Source organism: Rhamphochromis sp. 'chilingali' (genome assembly GCF_963969265.1).
Source record: "Rhamphochromis sp. 'chilingali' genome assembly, chromosome: 13".
Taxonomy (NCBI): Eukaryota; Metazoa; Chordata; class Actinopteri; order Cichliformes; family Cichlidae; genus Rhamphochromis; species Rhamphochromis sp. 'chilingali'.
Genome location: NC_137940.1, coordinates 20,535,634 through 20,555,060, shown reverse-complemented (window position 1 = coordinate 20,555,060; position 19,427 = coordinate 20,535,634). Strand labels below are relative to the sequence as shown.

General features: G+C 39.6%; 1 protein-coding gene across 1 annotated transcript in view; it reads right to left on the bottom strand.

Moving 5' to 3' along the window:
- il1rapl2 (interleukin 1 receptor accessory protein-like 2) overlaps positions 1 to 19,427 on the bottom strand; it is a 520,306-nt gene that overhangs the window by 416,658 nt on the left and 84,221 nt on the right. The window contains exon 2 of the mRNA XM_080901026.1: positions 7,948 to 8,053. Within this exon, the coding sequence (XP_080757152.1) occupies positions 7,948 to 8,032 (85 nt within the window). The 5' untranslated portion in view covers positions 8,033 to 8,053. The remainder of the gene's footprint in view (positions 1 to 7,947; positions 8,054 to 19,427) is intronic.

Here is a 19,427-nt window from a genome sequence, read left to right as displayed (position 1 = left end):
ACCTAAGTTTTGTTTCTGAGACAAACAGTTAAAAGTCCAAAATTGATGCCTTCCTTCACCAACACTGGACACTTTCAGAAGCTGTCCAGTGGGCCAAATTGGAGTCTTTGGTGGTTTTTTCTGGCCACCAGGCCTTATGTTTGACACCTCTGGTATGATGTCACGTGAGCTGGACACCTCCTACTGTGCCTCGTGGGCCCTGCAGCATTTCCCCAGCTCACACATACTCCTGAGCTACACATACAGTAGCTGCTGTATAATAGTGGCCTGCCTCTTCACAACAAAGAAAGCTATTAGATGCCATTCATGTCATCCAATGGTTTGTGCCATTCCTGAAACAAGCCCAACGGATTTGTGTGACTGGCTGGAACTGAAACAACAACAATCACATCAACAGCTCACTGAACTTTTTTATTTTAGTAAATGTAGGTGCACTAGAGGAGGACTTTTCTGATGAGCCAAAGCGAGTTCTTAATACTGCACAGCAGATGTTTAAAGCATCCATAAATGATTTATTTGCCACAAACAAACCCATTCATTTGAGCTAATAAAGCAAATGGGACAATATCAGTAAGTGGTATCGTTTTGTTTTTCTGGCAAGTTGCTGTTTTACAGAGTTTGACATTCATCTTCATTGTGCAGCAAAGTCGATCACAGCCAAGTGTGAAAACCACGTGCGTCAACATTTCACTGTGGAAAAATTGTCTGCAGCAGAAGTTAAAACTCTGCTCAACTTCAGATGCTTCCAGTGCAAAATCAGCTGCAGTGCGCTCTCAGAGCAAAGGGCAGCATGTGTTTTGAATCTGTACAATGCAGATATGTTACACACCAAAGTGAAGTAAGCACCGTCTGTGTCACACACCAGCACACATCTAAAATGTCTTTGCTCTGCTTTGCATGCATGGGAGATGATTTGAGATTAGACCATTCTGAGATCTAATCGCTCTTTGATCTCAGCTTTTAGCTGCGTCAGGCGCACACACACACACACACACATGCAAGCACACAAGGGCATTCAGTCACCTCTACACACACAAACAAACATTCACTCACTGCAACACTGCAAAACATCTGTATCTGCACTTCATAAAGGGGCCAGCCATGAAGAGTCTTTAAAGAGTATCATGTAAATGAGAATGGATGTAGAATATAGAGTGTAAGGCATAAACAGTATAAGCAAGGTTTTTCTTTCTTTCCTGAATTTGACATATACATTCCATCTAATTCCAAAATAAGAAAGGTAGGATAAAAATATGTACAGAGTTGTAATCGTATTTCTGTTCGCCATCTGGGTTAATAGTTTACCCTTGGTTTGGTGGGGTTTTCCTAAAATAACATGTGGATGATGAAGATGTTAATGATCAGCGTTCAACTTAACACATTAAAGCACATAATGTGTGTTATTGTGTGAGTGTGTTATTGTGTAGACATTCCTGCTGTGTGTGTGTGTTCTGTGGTTTTGGCTCGTGCTATGTGCAAAATTCTGCTTGAATGAAAACAGTGCATGTGACTGCGTGTGTGTTTATGCAGCTGCCTTCATGACTTCCAGGCATTGTTTCCAGCATTGTCATGCCTGTGCAGCAACTGTCGAGCTCATTAGCACTTTCAGCAAAATGGGCTAATCTAAGAAGCACTTCTGCCTGTGTATAAATGCAGTTACTTCAACATCATTAGCTGCACTCTGATATTTCCCTTAACAATTCAGCATGTCTGCTGTGTAAAGGAAAGCTGTCCTGTACCTGAATATGTATTTTTAGAAATAAAAGTGCAGATAGATGAAAAAGCAAGGTCACTGAAAAGTTGAATATGAAAATGAATCATACATGCATGCGGTACTCCTGAGGCTCTGCCAGAATGAGCCCAGCAGAGAAAGAGCTTAGGAGTAAAAGTAAGGAACAGATCATTTAGAAAGGTAGACTTAAATATATATATTTTTAAAGTGTTACTAATGAAGGTATTAAAATGCAAAAACACTGGTAGCGTAGCTTTTAGGTGAGCTGGTAAAAAACGTAAAGCATACCGTTTTTAAAGATTTTGGATGATGACACATTTTTTTGTAAAGTTCCTTCATTTCACCACCACAATCAATATTTGATTGATTTTGAACTTTGCTTTCAACTTTACTTCACAGGTTTTCATTCTGAGATTATCCACATTTTTATACACACTCCTAATATTTAATGTATCCATGGATGCATAAACCCATCCATCTATGCATCTGTGCTTAGAGCATTAAATCATAAAATCCTTACATTTGCATTTGGTTCATTGTTGTTCTGTTTTGTTATTTTCATTCTTACAAATTATAAACAGTATTTATACAAATCTTTTTGTTCTCATTACTTTTTAGGGTTTTGTATTGTTTAATTTCCACTGATGTATACGATAAACTGGCTGTGACTCTATGAAAGGTGCTATATAAGTAACTACATAGCATCACATACTGTATGTAGTTAGCTTGTTTAGATATTCAGGTTTTGATAAGTAACTACATAGCATGACATACTGTATGTAGTTAGCTTGTTTAGATATTCAGGTTTTGATCCAACCATCTCTGAGTCACGAGGTGCTTATCTTATTAATAGAACGTGACATCACAGGCAAATTTAGTTTGGAACCTCTCAGTTTAATTTTAATTTCAGGTGCTCAGATGAAATCTAGAAAAAAAATCGAATTAACAAAACATTAAACCTCTGAAAAGTAATAACTGCGCATGTAACATAATTAAAGCTTGAAACGACTGACTCACCAATTAATATAAACTAGATTTGACATTATAATTAAAAAATATATAAATTATAAAGTTTAATTTATACATAAAATATTTTTTGGGTCTAACTCTAACATATGAAATTATGTAAGATCTTTTTAGGTAACTTTGCGAGTGCATTTATCCCCCAGATTCAGTCATACAGAGCTTTGAAGATGTGCAGCTAATTCAAACTTTTCAAAGTGAACAGAGCTGTAGACAGAACTTTTATCAGATTTATAGATTTTCATAGCATAGCCTTTCAGATAAATAAGGAATGATTGAATTGTAAGATCAAATACTGAAATGACTGAGGAGCCAGAGCAAAGTGCTGAAATATTTCATCCAATGATATATTAAATGTACACCGCTTCACAACGTGCATACAGTCTGTACAGCACAATAAACAAGATTACAGAAAAGCTTACGAGGGAAGATTTGAATCTGCATGCACACCTCAAGCTGTTAGTAAGTGAAGAGCAGCCCTACAATTACCTTTTTGCCTCAAATATTCACTTAGCTTCCTTAAACTGTTTTGTAAACAGTCTCGTGGTGCGAAATTATTACTGTTTTTTGGTGATTTTATGATTAGATACTTGTAACAATGTTGCAGACGGCAATGTTGTCATTTTTATTTGACCGCATCGTGGCAGTGTTGTCTCAGTGTCTGTCTAAAATCAGACAGTTTTTCTGTTTAGCTGTTAGTTATAGTAGTTTTCATTCAGATCAGCATCTTCTTTGATGAGTAGTTCTCATTGATATTCATGAATCGGGTCATTTAAAAGCACAGAGGTCAAATACACTCAGCTGACAGCCATAGAAGTTACCGCTAGTAAGGGATTCACATTCCCTAGCCTGCATTGACTCAGCTCCAAAAAGTGCCCAAATGGTTTAGTTTCTTATTACCAAAAACTTCAAATCAACCTCCTTCATGGCGAACGTTGTCATTCAGCTGTGCAATAACCCAAAGAAGTGGCTGTAATTAGAAATTGCTGTTCTGACTCAGTGAAAACAAGTCTAGACTGAGAAAAAAAATATATGAATTCTAAATTTGTGTTATTTCTAAACAGGCTCTGTAACAGGTTACAAAGGACATTTTAAATCTTGGTAGAGCCAAAGTATGTCAGGTTTGTCCCTTCACATGAGGATTCCTTGTTTAGCTTCTCTGTATTTCAGTCTCATTTTCCTCATATTGTATTTCAGCTTATTTACTCCAAATTGTAATGATCATTCTTTAAAATGCAGCTTCCATTCAAAGAGTTGCCCATATGGATGGTTGCCAACGTGTTTGAGCTCTCTCGGCGGGCAGAAAGATGCCCATCAGTCTCTCCTGTACTTTTCTATTTATATAATATTGGAGTGAAAAATCTTCTTGTCAGCAAATATCAGACCCGCTGAAGCGTTCTCAGCCAAGGACCGAACCTGAGCACCTTGAGCGCTGATGATGCATATACTAGCTGACACCTGACCTCTGAGTGGCAGTCAGGTGTCAGCTTCTGTACATGAGGATTGAACTGCAGTTCAGTCAGGACCAATATAATCAAACGATGATTGTTATTTCCAGCTGTAGTGATTTATATTTGGCTTTTATGAGCCATCAGAACAGAGCAGGCAGTAACAACATGCATGACACTGGTTAAATTATTTACACGATGAAAGAGGAACTGCAGTGGACTGGGCTGCAGAGTGGCTTGCAGAATTGCAAGAACTTCGTGCAGGCTAAAGCAGTTTAAATGTGCACCCTGTGTGAGATTTACCAAGTCAGTGAGTAGAGATGAATCAGCGGCACCATCAGCTGATTCATGGGAATAATGAGGATGATTTAATGTCCTGTCATTATGCACAATTAGGCAAGGATTTCTGTGTAAGGATCATAAAGTCTCACACTGCCATTTTTACATGAATGTGTTGATTTGTATAAAAACAACCTTGATGTAGAGCTTTCTCCAATCACATTGTGTCTCTTCTAACTGCAGCAGGTGCTGCATCAGAGCAATGCAGAGACTGATACAAGGAAACGGTAGTTCCCATCCATATGGTGTCCAGTTACACACACACACACACACACACACAACAAAAGAGAAACAAAATCTAACAGACTATCTTTGGCCAACTGTAGCGCTCGCCCACATAAATGTCCGCTTGGCTCTGCTCTGATCACATAATTGCTCTGTGCACACCTCTCCCACTCACACACATGCACAGAAGTAGAGCACACATACAGAGAGGATACACTGAAGCACACTCGGGGAGTTTGTACACACATACACTTAGAACCTGGATATATACAGCACACACACAGTCACAGTTTGGTATGTCAAGAAGTGGTCTATTCACCCGCACACGCTCACATACATGGCAAACACCAAACAAAGACTCCCACCAACTCACCTACCCACACACAGTCAGCAGGCTGAGGGGCGAGCGTGCCAAAGACAGACGTGGAGAGAAAACAATTTAACTAGTCTTAAAAACATCTTCACCAAGTTTGATTCTCACGAAGAAGCAAACGTTGAGAAACTGTGATATTTCTTTTGTTGCTGTTGTCAAAAAGTTTTTGATTATTTTTTTATTCCATAAAATTGTATCCAGGAAGAAGCACTTTATGCGGATCTCAGGGTGGGCCGGAAAGCATTTTGGCAAGCATCTTTTCAGGTTAACTCTCAGTGACTGGCTGCCAGCTGCAGGGTCTGTTCTGTGGGTGACCTCGACCTTTGAGCTCCTTTTAGAGAAAGTCAACTTCAGATGAAGAAAGTGGGTAAGGGTGGGGTTGGGGTTTCCCTGCAAGTTTTGTCATGTCCTGCATTTTTCTACCCATGATTTCATTTCAGCTTAATTATGTTAAACTATGCAACCAAGGCAAAAATAGCTATTTGATAGTCATATGATTTTTTTTGTTTATATAAGTAAATGTTGCATGCACAGTGTGTAATAATAGTAGTGTAACAGCACCTCATAAACCATATGCTTTCACCATGCAGTTCTGTCCTCCACCAGGTATGAAGTCTCCCAGGAAAATCAAGTATAGCAAGCAGACACAAACCACAATTGTGTTTTTCTTACAGTGGTTGGGTGAAGTGCTGTAATGCAATTCTCAGATGCTGAGTGTGTGTAATTACAAAGAATCTCTGAAGTATTGTTATGCTTGCCCTCGTATCCCCTCGATTAAAGCACCAGGACCAACACGCTCACTTATAAGCAAGCAAAACAGTGAGACAGGATTATATTAAAGGGGAATCAATTCTAACTGGATTGTTATAATTAGATGACCTGAGCTTGCTAAAAATCGCTGGGTAATTTTCTGTGTTTTTATCACTTTCAGGATCTGGCAGGAGCGTGTGAGAATAAAATTACAGATGCTGTAGGTAATATTTATAATGAAAGATTCCCTGAGTGTAAAACCGCAGGTGAAATGCTCCATTCAAGTATGAAGGCAACATGAAAATGAATCAAAATGCTAAACAGCTCACCTCTACGTCACACATACAATACTGCAAAAGTCTTGAGTTACTCCTCATTTCTTTATATGTTACTAGGAAACTTGGAAACATAAATAGAAACATAGTATGGAAGGCAAAAACAGAGTTTGTACAGTTAGTCTTTTATTCTTCAGCACAGTCTGAACTCTCTCAGGCCGCTTTCTTCTCTCTCAGGCTGCTTCAGGATTATTTCTCCAGACGTTCAAAGCTCTTCTTTGGCTGTTGTTGTTCTGTTCAAGATGATCCCACACAGTATCAATACATTTGAGGTCCGACTCTGGGGAGGCCAATCCATGACTGATAGTGTTCAACTGTGTGTTTTTCAGTCCAGGTGTGATTTTACTTTGGGATCATTGATGCTTTCCAGATGTTATGGATGCAAAATCTGACCTTACTTTTTTGCATTCAGTTATGACAAAATCTCAAACACCACCAGCTGATATGATTTTACAGATGCCTGCAGACACTCGCTGTTTTGACTGTCTCCTGAGCTCATCTGTAAATATTGATGATCATTTGAACCAAAATGTTCAAACTTGTTAGGACTGATTTTCAGTCCAGTTCCTGTGTAATGGGACATGCCTCAGCGTTTTCTCCCAGTTTTCCTTCCTTAAAAATGGCATTTGGCAGCCACTCTTCCACTGAGGCCATGTCTGATGAAGCTTTAGTGTACAGTAGATGGATCGGTTGAAGGATCAGATGCATGTCTTTCAGGATCGGGGTCAGGTATTTGCTGGATTTTTTTTTCTTTACTTTCAGATACTGTTCATTTGCTTTAGATAGTTTTAAGACCTGCCACTTGTTTGTCCTCAACGTGTCCAGTTTCCTGAAATTGTTTTTAGGAACACACTGGAAAGTGAGATATGCCAAGTTTTAGGCATTTTTCTTTTATATTCAGCTCAAAAAATGGTAACAAATGCTGTCTAAGAAAAACTTTGAGAAAACCTGGAGAACTTTTGCTCCATTTTAAAAATGATAAGAGAGTCTGGCTCCTTGGGAGCAAAATATAAAGAAATGTGGCATTACTCAAGGCTTCTGCAAAGCACTGTACCAAGATCACCGAATAGTATCACACAAAACTATTGATGCCATACATCAATATCCCAATCAAGCTCCTTCTGTCAAGACGATTAGCGTGACACAACAAATCGATTATGAATAAAAGACTATCAGCAGATCTGTCATCACCGGGCCTGCCGATACACAAATGAGCACAGCAGCAGCAACAATGACAGCAGCAGTCAGACGGGCTGATCATTACACCCCCTCAGCAGAAAAAGGAGAGGGATAGAAATGGAGAGACAGCCATTCTGAGCTTTGAGATAGAGTTTGGAGAGGAGTGTTATCTAAGAAAGGCAGAGGTGGTGATTGTGGATGAGGGGGAAAAGCTGTGGGAGCGAGTGTCCGTTGCATCAACTTAAGAGATGTCAATACATCATAAAGGATGAGAGCAGAGCAGATTGCAGGGGAACATTGAGAGACACCCTATATTTGACAGCAAAAGGAGAATAAGAGTGAGGTGGAGTATAATGACAAAAGACAAGAGTTAGCATTATCGCGAGAAGACTGTAGAGTGCTGGCAGTGAAACAAAGCAAGAAAAACAAAGCAACAATAAGCTCCAAAAATAAAAAGCCTGAGAATGTTCAAGAGAGAAAGGCTCGTTTTCAACAAAGCAGAGTACGCCACATGACAACAAACACCGAGGCTCTTCATCCTACCTGAGTTCCTCTTGGAGATGTACTTGACGTCGTCACAGGCTCCCGAGGCGAGGAGGAGGAGGAAGAGGAGAGATAAAGTCTTCATCTCTCTGTTCTCCACTGGCACCTTTGGGAAACAGGACAGAGAGAAAGAGTAAGAGACAGCGCAGGAGGCAACATTGTCATTAAAACCCGGCACTAACAAGCACCCAGTGTAATTGCAAAGTCACGTGTTGTGTCCTGTGCTCTGCCACGATGTAGGACGTCTCAGTTCCTGAAATGCATGTGGAGGACAGCAGACATACTGAAACTGATTTCTGGTTCACAACCGGGAGTATGGAGAAAGACAAGGTGGGAAACAGTATGGAGTATGGAAATAAGAAACGCCTGTAGTTTTTACAAACAGCCTGCACAAGTGCAAAATCCTAATTTGAGGTTAGAAATAGACTGCTGGGATTCATCAAAGCGTTGCAGTGTCTAAAAGCGTGCACGCAGGTATTTCTGCAGCTGCCCTCGAGACATGTATTGGTGGGCATTTTCAAAGTGCAACATTTTGAGAGGAGAGTAATTAAATGCATCATACTAATTTACAGTAATTTACACCAAATTATGCAAAAATGTTGCTCCTGGTGTGCTGTACGACACTTGACACTAGGAGTGTTAATTTGTTTGGAATGTGAGAAAGAGAGGCCGTCAGAACAAGTTCATACTTTGTGCGGGAGTGAGCACCGTGCTGAGGTTTGGGTTACTGGTTAGTAACCTGCAGGCCAGCATGTTTCTCATCAATAATACTGGTGTTTTGATCAAAATCACACGCAACAATGAATTGAAATCAGCAAGGCCATTTACAAAAATACAAACATTTCCAGATTTTCAAAATGTTTCCCATTCCATCATCATCAAAAGCATGTTGGTCACAGGTCGATTCAAACAATGGTAAATAGTCAAATAGTCCTTTTAGATTTATCTGCCTCATCTATAGAGAGCAACAGTGAAAAGAAATGCTGTTTCTAGTCTACTCTTTCTTCTATAGGCTACATGACAACATTTTGAATGTATTTAAGATAAGATAAGATAGAACTTTATTAATCCCTCGGGTGGGTTCCTCTGGGAAATTCGGTATATTTAGGGTTAAAGTAACAACGAAAACGACGTGTGTGGACCAATCAACAGATGGCTGCCCCGGTTCTGCCAGAGGTTTCTTAAAAGTTTTTCCTTCATTGTCCCCAAGTGCATGCTCAAAGGGGCTCGTCTGGTTGTTGGAGTTTTCTCTGTATTATTGTAAGGTCTTTACATTACAATATAAAGAGTCAAATTGTTGTGACTGTGAGCTGGATCACTTCAATATTTAATTCTTACATTTTTTTATTTCTTTTCCCCCCCATAAACTGCAGTGCCTACCACATACAGAGTAAATGAGGGTAAGACTGAAATAGAAGATTAGCTAAACCAGCACTCATTCTGTTGTGCTTTTCATCCATTTGATGCTGGAATTAACTGAATCATGACTGTAGTTTGAAATCACCTGAACAATGAAGCAGCTGCTGAGGAGACACGTGAATATTGCTGATATGTGTGTGTCATATCATATGAGCTCTAAAACCATGGGAACAAATCCAAGTGAACACATATAAGATGAAGAGTGTGTGTGTGTGTGTGTGTGTGTGTGTGTGTGTGTGTGTGTGTGTGTGTGTGTGTGTGTGTGTGTGTGTGTGTAAATTAGAAATTCCTCAGCTCTACTTTATTTCAAGGAGTTATTATGATATTACAAAGTCTCTCTAGCATAATTTTGTTTTTTGACTTTAGAAAAGAAGAAGGTCTAAAAATGACACAACAACATACAATAATTGTTTCTCACAGCAAACATTTTGACACATTTGTCACACCAAGAAGAGCACAGGTGCATCTAATAATGCTAATGATGGCTACGTTATATGGAGTGTTCCAATAAGCCAGCACAAACAGTACCAGGGCAAGCTACTGAAACAGCTAATTGGAGTGGTACCATTATTATGAACACTGGGTGCACCTGTGCTGAACAAGTCAGGGTGGCTGCTTCTGTAACCATGTTGTCTGACTTCTAGTCCAACGCTGTACTGCTTGGGGGAACAAATTAATTCAGTTATTTATTTAAAAGCCCAAAATAAACTTAATGAACATTTTCAATTTATGCAAATATAAAGTGTGGTGCTAATAAATAATGAAAGCACCAATTCTCCTCACTCTGTACGAATGCAAACTTTTTCTTTATTTTAACATTTTATTTTTTTCTCAGCTAAAACTTTAGTGTCCAATTACACTGCATGTTTTAAATTCTTTAATTTTTTCCACTACGTGATATATGTTCTATTATGCTTTGGTCATGCTAGAGGTCCACAGCACAACCAAAACTACGGTGACCTTGCACAGAGAACTTCTCAAGTTCATGGTGACATTTTAAAGTGATTGATACTTGTTACTGCTATAGTAAAGGACACTGACATAGCATAGTCTCTGTAATACAACGTACACTGTTCACTATTATAGTCTGTTCAAAGCGCTACGCCTCCACTACTGTAGATATATTTATAGCACTCTGTAGATCTGTTTACCACACGTCGATACATCTGTATATGTGCAGCACATCTGTATATTTGCTGTCTGTATACCAATATAAACATCTGTATACTCAACTTACTTGTATATAATCTGTTCATAACTATTCTCACCTTTTATCCTACCCTTATCTGTTCCTTATCTGCTCCTACTGCACTTACTGCTCTTGCACTTCTGATGAGATGCAATCTGTATTTCATTACCCATATTTATACATGTGTAATGACAATAAAGTTGAATCCTTATTTGTGTTTTTTTTTTTAATCAAAAGCATTAAACTCCATCCAGCCATCCATTCGCTTCCGCTTATCCTTTTCAGGGTCGCGGGGGGCGCTGGAGCCTATCCCAGCTGTCATAGAGCGAGAGGCGGGGTACAACCTGGACAGGTCGCCAGTCTGTCGCAGGGCCAACACACAGGGACAGACAACCATTCGTGCTCACATTCACTCGCACATTCACACCTAATGGCAATTTGGATTTTCCAATTAACCTATCCCCACAAGTTGCATGTCTTTGGACGGTGGGAGGAAGCCGGAGTACCCGGAGGGAACCCACGCAAACACGGGGAGAGCATTCAACTCATAACGTTAAAATTTACATGCACACGTGAGGAACAGACCAAGCAGGATTTATGGAATAAATCTGTCTCTTCCTGACCCTGTTAGAGTGAAGAAGAGGCAACATAGCCTGAAGAAGATAGTTTGGAAGATTATGTTCTATTATAACAGAGAAGCTAAATTGAGCTGTTGTCTTCAGGTAAAGACAGAGAAAAGAAGGCATGCACTGACAAGTGAGACGTATTTGTGAGTTTTATCTGATAAAGAAAAAACATAAAAAGAAAGAGACGAGGAATCCCAATAGAGCCTGGCATCAAGGCATTACACTGTTGAGACATAAACTTCAACAAATAGTTGTAGGATAGCTTTTACCTTTGCCTTCCAGAGGAGGAAGATTAGAGAATCAGCTACGCAAAAAACCTGAAGCTACTCAGTCCTGCTACAGGACAATTCAGCAGACAAAACTGTTGCCAAAGCCTAACTGAGAGTTTAAGACAACATTTCAAGAGTTTGTTATAATATTTAAAGATGACAAACCATAAAATATATTCTGAAATTCATGACCAATAGCACTCATTTTACATTTAGGCATTACATTATTATTGTTCACAATTTATGTTATTGCAACAAGATATGATATAAAAGATGTTGAAGACTTTTACATCACCAACACGCCGACATCGTAGCATTAACAATATGGAAGAGTAAACTGTGACAGCTTTTTTACTTTGAAAAACAGAAGCGTGCTGCGTTTCCTCAGATGTTGGAACACCTACTTTTAATATGAAACAAATTAATTAATTAATTACTCATAGTTTAGGAATGCAAAATAGTCCCAGTGTTAAACCCACACTTTGGATTTTGTGTGTTTTTAGTCTTTGACAAGTTTAAACCTAAAAGGCAACATTCTGACAAATTGATTAGGCATTATTTTCTACGGTGTTATCTAGATTATAAACCTACATCAAAATCCACACAAACTTAGATAAGTCCTGTGAGTGCTGGGTGTAACGCTCGTGACTTAAAAAACCTAAGAAATCTAGCACTGAGTCCTAGAGGAGTATTGGAATAATGATGAATGTTGCTTAAAAATCAGAATCAGAATCAGAATACTTTATTCATGATGCTAGTCTTAAATTTTCAAAATATCTGGGCAATTCCTATTATATTTTGTGTTAATGCCACATTAAACTTCAGAGTAGGGAAGCTAATATCAATAACACCGTCTATACTGATAAATAAGTAAATACTGGAAAATAGATTTGTGCAATTAGATGAAAACTTTTTGTTTGTGTAGTCATTTATTTTTTATTTTGCATACTCTGCTTGCAAGCTCCACACCTCACCACTAGTTGCTTCACTTTACTTTGCAGTCACTACTTTCATTCTTTTTTCCATCACACCTTCCAGTGTTGGCGCGCACACATAATAACACTGCAAGGTCAAAGTTCTGTTTTATGTTATATGAATACATCTTTCTTTGTTTGAGTTACCTGGGGGTTGGCTTCTCCTTCCTGGTTGGCAAAAGGTGTGACAAAGGGCTGGGGGATCTGAAATACTGCTGACTACTACTGACAACCTCATTGGACTAAACCACATGCTTGATTAGCTGGGGGGTGGTTGAAGTTTGTTTAATTGTCCCCCTTGTGTGTCATTTGGTTTGGCTAAACCAGTTCCTCATGTGTCATTTCAGGGGGTCTGTTTGTCTGAGGTTTTTTTAGTTGTTATTTTGAATTTAGTTTATTGAGCTGACCTCTTTTGTTGGTCTGCCTGTTTAAGTATTTTGGATTTGTTAATTATCTTTCATATTTTTGGGTCAATAAAACCCAATTGTTGAATTACCATTGAGTCCTGGGACCTCATTAGGAAATCACGCAGGGGGCAAAATGTTTTCACACCATTGTATCTACGAGGTACCACTGTATTTATAAAGAATTACAAACAACAAATATTATCCAATTTATTTATTGATTGATTTCCAGTTTGTAGTCCATCAGGCTTTGATCAAGAAGTTCAAAATTTAGAAACAACTGTTTTAATCTTATCATGCATAATTTCATAACTTGATGCCTTGCTTACCCCAGAAGGTAGCGCGTCATTTTTCTTGTTTTCCCTTATGCGTTAAGCTAACCTTCTTTGACTCATAGAGGGTAAAGTCTTCTCCTAACACCCCTTTTCTCACATACCCAACGCCCCACCCCCAATCACCAAACACTCTCTCCATCTCACACACACACACACACACACACACACACACACACACACACACACACACACACACACACACACACACACACACACACACACACACACTGCCTCACCAAGGTCAATTTCTGTCTCTCTGCTCTTTCACACATGAACCCTGACACATTTGTTCAGGCAGGAACGGCAGCAGCTCGTTTTCAGGTCTGATCCATCGTGAATGCAGGAAGGTGAATGCAAGCACATCACTGGAAGCTGATGCCATGCATGTGTGCACGGTAGCAAGGATAAGAAGGTAAGGATATTTAAACAAAGCCCCAATGATCAAGAAAACAATTAGACCATAAATAAGCAAATGAAAAGACAGAGAGGGAGAGAAAAAAAGAAATTGTTTAAAAAAAAAAGTTGTCATCAGCGATGGGTTAAGTGAATGTGAGCTCTATCAATGCACAAACAGAGAGGAGAGGGTGCAGCGCAGAACAAACACTATTAAAGCATTACTCGTATCTTTCATCCTCTCTGTCGCTTTGCTTTTCTGTCTGTCTATCTCTGATAATGATATCCGAACACGGGAGCCCGGGGAGCTCTCAGCAGGGTCAGTGTGTGTGTATAATGCAGAGGCACACATTGCACGGCACTCAGGCAGGTTGCATATTAAAGTGCTTTTGTGGGGATAAAACGTGTGCGATAGAAGTGTTTAACTTTCAACCCAGAGGTCCCAAAAACATACTGCTCTTAATGTAGAGCCCATATTCTGTTTGCTTAAACAGAATATGCAATAGGCATCAAACCCTCTTGGTTTTGATGCCTGCAAAACCAAGAGGGGTGTCATTATAATAATCTCATCCGGACAAGATTTTGTCCATTTTTTGTGTGTTTGTCTAATTGTAAACAACATGCAAATCCTAATTAACTTAAAAGTACTAGATGGACAGGCATGAAAATACACACAAACACACTGCAGACCACCACCGCTAAGCCCAGCCCACATACACACACACACACACACACACAGATAAGAGGTTATTCTTGTCCCAAACAGGCTAGTGTTAAGCCATTAGGCCGCTTCAGCCACACATCCAATATTAAAGACAGACTGCAGCTCTATTCTGTCACACTATCTCTCTCTCCCAAAGTGCATGAGTCATGCTGTTTGGTTACAGAGGCAGTCTGTGTTTTACATGGAAACATAAGCCGCCTCGTCATCATTATGAAAGATTTGATATCCGTCCTTTTAATCTCTGCTAGAGGAGGTGTAATTGGTTTCAGTCTGGTGTCGTGCACTCTTATTGGAGTCTGTTACACTTTTTTTCAGGGTTTTTCTTTCATACAGCTTCCAAAAAATTCTTATAATACGAGAAAATAATTGCATGTGTGAAAGAAAACATTCTACAGCAATCACACAAAACACACTAGAACATAATATATATATATATATATATATATATATATATATATATATAATTTTATTTTTTTTTACATGTTCTTTGTCTTTGTGTCAAGTACCCATTTCACCAAAGTATTCTTGAGCAAAGCGGTTTATTCTGTGACACAAAAGCGTTTCAGCTGTTGAGCGTGACCTCAACTCAAATTTTGTGGCAGTCCTGAAATCACTGAAAACAGGAATGGCACAAAGAAACAAAAGGAATGTGAATAAATGTGAAGACAGAACAAGCCAATGACTCACCACTGTTATTGCATTCCAGCGATGAATGTTAGTATATGTCTGCAGATCAGATCTGGTTCTTTTAAAGCAACTGATGTTGTTGTTTTGTTTGAAACCGTGCACACTAAACCAGATTTGCACTGACTTTTAAAGCCATTTCCCATTTAATAACAACTGCAGCCACTCTGCCTGGAGTTTTAGTTCCTCCATTTAATAGAGCTTTTTTTAAGTCTAGTGAGAGCCCCATAAAAGCTAAGAGTAATAATGAATAATGCCTTTTTTTTTGGTGACAAACCCATAAAATACTGGATATGTGCAGTAAACCATTTAAAACGTATGTCCACAATCAGTACACATTATTGCAGCAGGAACATTGAGAGTGCCAGCACAGGTTTTGCTTTTCATTTGAAATTTCACTGCAGCGTATTTAAAACCTGTGTTTGAATGCAGAATAAACTTTTATATTTATTTTGTATAGCTGAAAGTTGCATTTTATGAGCACATCAGGTGTTGGTATCTTTTTTAGTCAGGATTCCCATGAAATGTACAGCTTTGGAACGACTTTCAGGTCCACCTAATTTGTGTCATGAAGGTAGAATCTTGGTGTATGAGACCAGGATGACCTAACCTTCATGCTAAGAACCATCACTGGTTACTGGAGTTGGACTGATGACTAACTATAGCCCTGAGAAAAAAAAACTAACTGCAGTGGAAGAGTTTGCAACTTCCAAGGAGGAAGAAGTCATTTAAGGTCAGGAGCAGGAAGCATTTTGGTCAATATGTGGAATGTGCGCCAATTCATTCCAACAACTCCAGATGTTAAAAACTGGGAGGCTATCTAGCACCCATTCAGAACTGGCACTAGGCCTGTAGCCAATCCCAGCTGTCATTTGTTGAGAGGTGGATCCGTCATAGAACCAACACATGGAGACAGACAATCATTCATGGTTACATTTATGGCCGAATTCCTGCCTACAGCCAAGTTAGGGTTAACAGCTAACCTAACAAGCCTGTATTTGGATTGATGGACTCTGATGTTTTTTATATTCTCCGAGAGAACACAAACTGGAGATCGAAAGGTCTCAGCCAGCCAGGTGAGGCCACAGTGATAACCACTGCAGCCTAAGTGCCACTCTCATCCACTGGAGCAAATTGTCTTGTCACTGTCTGTCACTACATGCTGTCATGGAAGGCAAATGAATACAAATTTGTTTCCTTTTAATTGCTATCGCCATTTCTTATCAACAATGTAACATTTGAAATACCAAAGATAAATCGATTTCCTAACAGAACAGAAACTCTGAGCGGTCTGAGGAAAAGAGCTGAGCAGAATAGATCTAAAATGATAAACATTAGCTTTTCATGATGACGCGTGCTTAGATGGTGCAAACTGAAGTTGTTGCAATATTTAAATGCATGTAAAAAACTATTTGATTATAATTAAAACTGTGATTAGAGCAGGGCCCATGAAAACACGATGCTGTCATTATGTTAATGTGATGAAAAGTTTAATTATATTACAACTGCTGCGTATCATAATTATAAACATATACTTCACACAAGTTTTTACATTCACTACGCTTCTCTATATACATACACTCACAGACTGCATTCATTTTCGAACGCTACATGGAGCTAGAAATGAACCACAGTCTCCACAGAACAAGCTCAGGTACTGCTTCTGACCACCATCTGCCACTCACAAATGCTTTTAGGATACATTCTAGTCGACAAACTCTCTACATCCATTCAACTGCAGCGGGATGAGGCGTGAAAGGTATGACCGTTCCATCTGCAGTCCCTAATTTGAGAGATGTGGTGCACAGTCATCAAGGCCCGTGCAATTATGCACGCCTCTTCTAATGTGAGTACCTTGATTAAATCTTGCACAAGCAGCACTAGGCTCTGACACACAAAAAGCACAGGAACATCTGTGGCTTGTGTGTGCTGCAAGCTGGTTGTTTATAACTCGGCAAGCTTTTTCTAAACTTAGAACAGGATAAAATTAACAGATGGACACTAAAGATTTTACGCACATAACTCACCATGCTGGTATGACATCAGTACTTCAGTACGCTTTTGACCAGCTAGTTTTAAAGACTAATCCGACTTATGTATTTACATAGTAGTTCAGAATATGTGGACCAGCTTTAAGTGTATAATCACACTACAGCAATCTGGTGATATTCTTTTAAATCAAAGAGAACATGACTTGAGGTTTAATAATTACGCTGAATGACTACATGAATCACTACCTTATTGTGGTGGAGGGGTTTGTGTGTCCCAGGGATCCCAGGGGCTATGTTGTCCGGGGGCTTTTGCCCTCTGGTAGGGTCTCCCATGGCAAATTGGTCCTGGGTGAGGGACCAGACAAAGAGCGATTCAGAAGACCCTTATGAGGAAAACATCGAGGGAAAAGTTTACCCTGCCAGTTTACCCTGCCACCCTCCCCGCCCTGGAACCAGGCCCGGGGAGGGTGCTCGAGGGCGAGGGTCTGGAAGGAAGGAATACTTGAGGACCTCCTTAATCCCACTGACACATCTTCCGAGGAGGAAGCCGAGTCTGCTTAGGCTGCTGCCCCCGTGACCCAGCCCCGGATAAACCAGAAGAAGATGAACGGATGGATGATGGACTTTTCTTTCAAATTAAACCATTTTTAAAAATTAAATACATTTTATAAATTCTTTCTTGAAGCCTGTAGCTTCCGGTGTATTACTGCCATCAAGTGAATCACAACAATGATGTTATGTTGGACAAATATCTATCAGTAATTGTGTGTAATACAAACGAAAATCCACTCATTACTCTACAGCACCACCAGTGGTCACAAACTCTGCAGGCTGCCTTTAAAAATGTAAACTCTACATCAGCTTCCTCCTTACCAGCCTCTGTAGACAGACCATAGATGGCATTTTGTCATCTATGGTCATCAATACCAAAAACTACGATAATATATACCATTGTCTTGAACTAAATGCAGTACATATCCAATGTTAGTGATGTAATGAACTACCTAAAAAAATAGATCCACAATATTAACCTGTGCGTTTGACAGCAGGAAGGTTGGAATCATGTATGCAGTTTATGCCAGTTTCTAACCCCATCCTCAGCTGTAGCTACAGGAAGACCAGGCAGCCCATTCCAGTCTGTTCTCAATGGATGAGGATCATGTAGTCGTCTGTATCAAACTAACAGGACCAGAGGCCGGCATCATGTTTTACTGCTGGAACCTGTTCGCTTCGAGGTCCGACAGCTGTGGTTTTTGCTCATCACTGATGGGTTGTTTTATTTGTACTCTCTCACTCTTGTCACTCTCTCTACTTTATCAGCATAGCAAGTTGTGCCCTCAAGCCTGCAAATGCTTATCACGCCAGTCCCTGGAAATTCCAAACATTACAGAGCAAGAACGGCAGCTATTTCTGATATCCTCACACTGGCGTGTCTGACACCAGAAATGGCCTTCAGAATCAGGGAAGTCAGATTCCTTAGTAAATTAAACTTCTCCCTCTGATGGAGGGGCAGAGGACGTAACCTGCCATCGATGGTTTATAGGAGAAAAAACCTGGTTTAAGTGTGGTTGATTTTATCACACGGGGAATTATGTAGATAAGGGTGAGGCTGCTGGGTGAATGTATTGGTAGATCTATGAAGAACCTTGCAGCACACCCTACCTGTCTGTGATTTCTGTCGCACCTGCTATCTGCCAAAAATCTGCCAGTTTTTGGCAGATTAGATTTGCCAGGATGATGCCGTTCTTTTACGGCGCACCTGCTGTAATCTGCGAGGACACTGTCTTGCTGTAAAATATGACAGTAAACTGTTACTCAGCTTATTTTTGGGGGGTGTTTTTTCTCTGATTCACCTGACATAAACATAAAATGAAAATGCTTTCAAAATGTCAGGTTTTTATTGGTCTGTTAAATAAAAGCCGCAGTAAACATCCTTTGAGAGCCCATTTGCATTCAAATCAGCAACCGTTATCTTTGGCTGTTTCAGGATCTTCTCTCTGTTCATGTACGGTAACTTCAGCCTAAGTCCGTGATGGTGAAAGGCTCTGTGGGGGTAGGTCTCTTTGACTGTGACTGGGTGACTGAGCTGATTGTCCACCACTTAATGACCCTTCTCTGGATTCAGACCACAAAATTCTTCTGTATCTAAAATGCATCTGAAACCAAAGAGCTGAATGGTCAAAGTACGTCACATATAATGCAAAGGTGGAAAAGGTTAGATCATACAAATACTTTTTTTTCTGTGATCACCTCTGATGAGAATTTAATGTGAAATCTGAGATTATTTTTTAAGCAGACGCAAAAGAGAATTCACTTCCTTGGCAAACTCCTTTTCTCTCAGTTCTGTCATCCTCTCTCACTTTTATCAATCTTTTATTAAGTCTCCCGAGCTTTTTTTTGTTGTTGTTGAGCTGCTGGTTCCACAACCTTACAGTTAAAAGCAGTCTGATCTGCATTGTTAAAGATCATCAG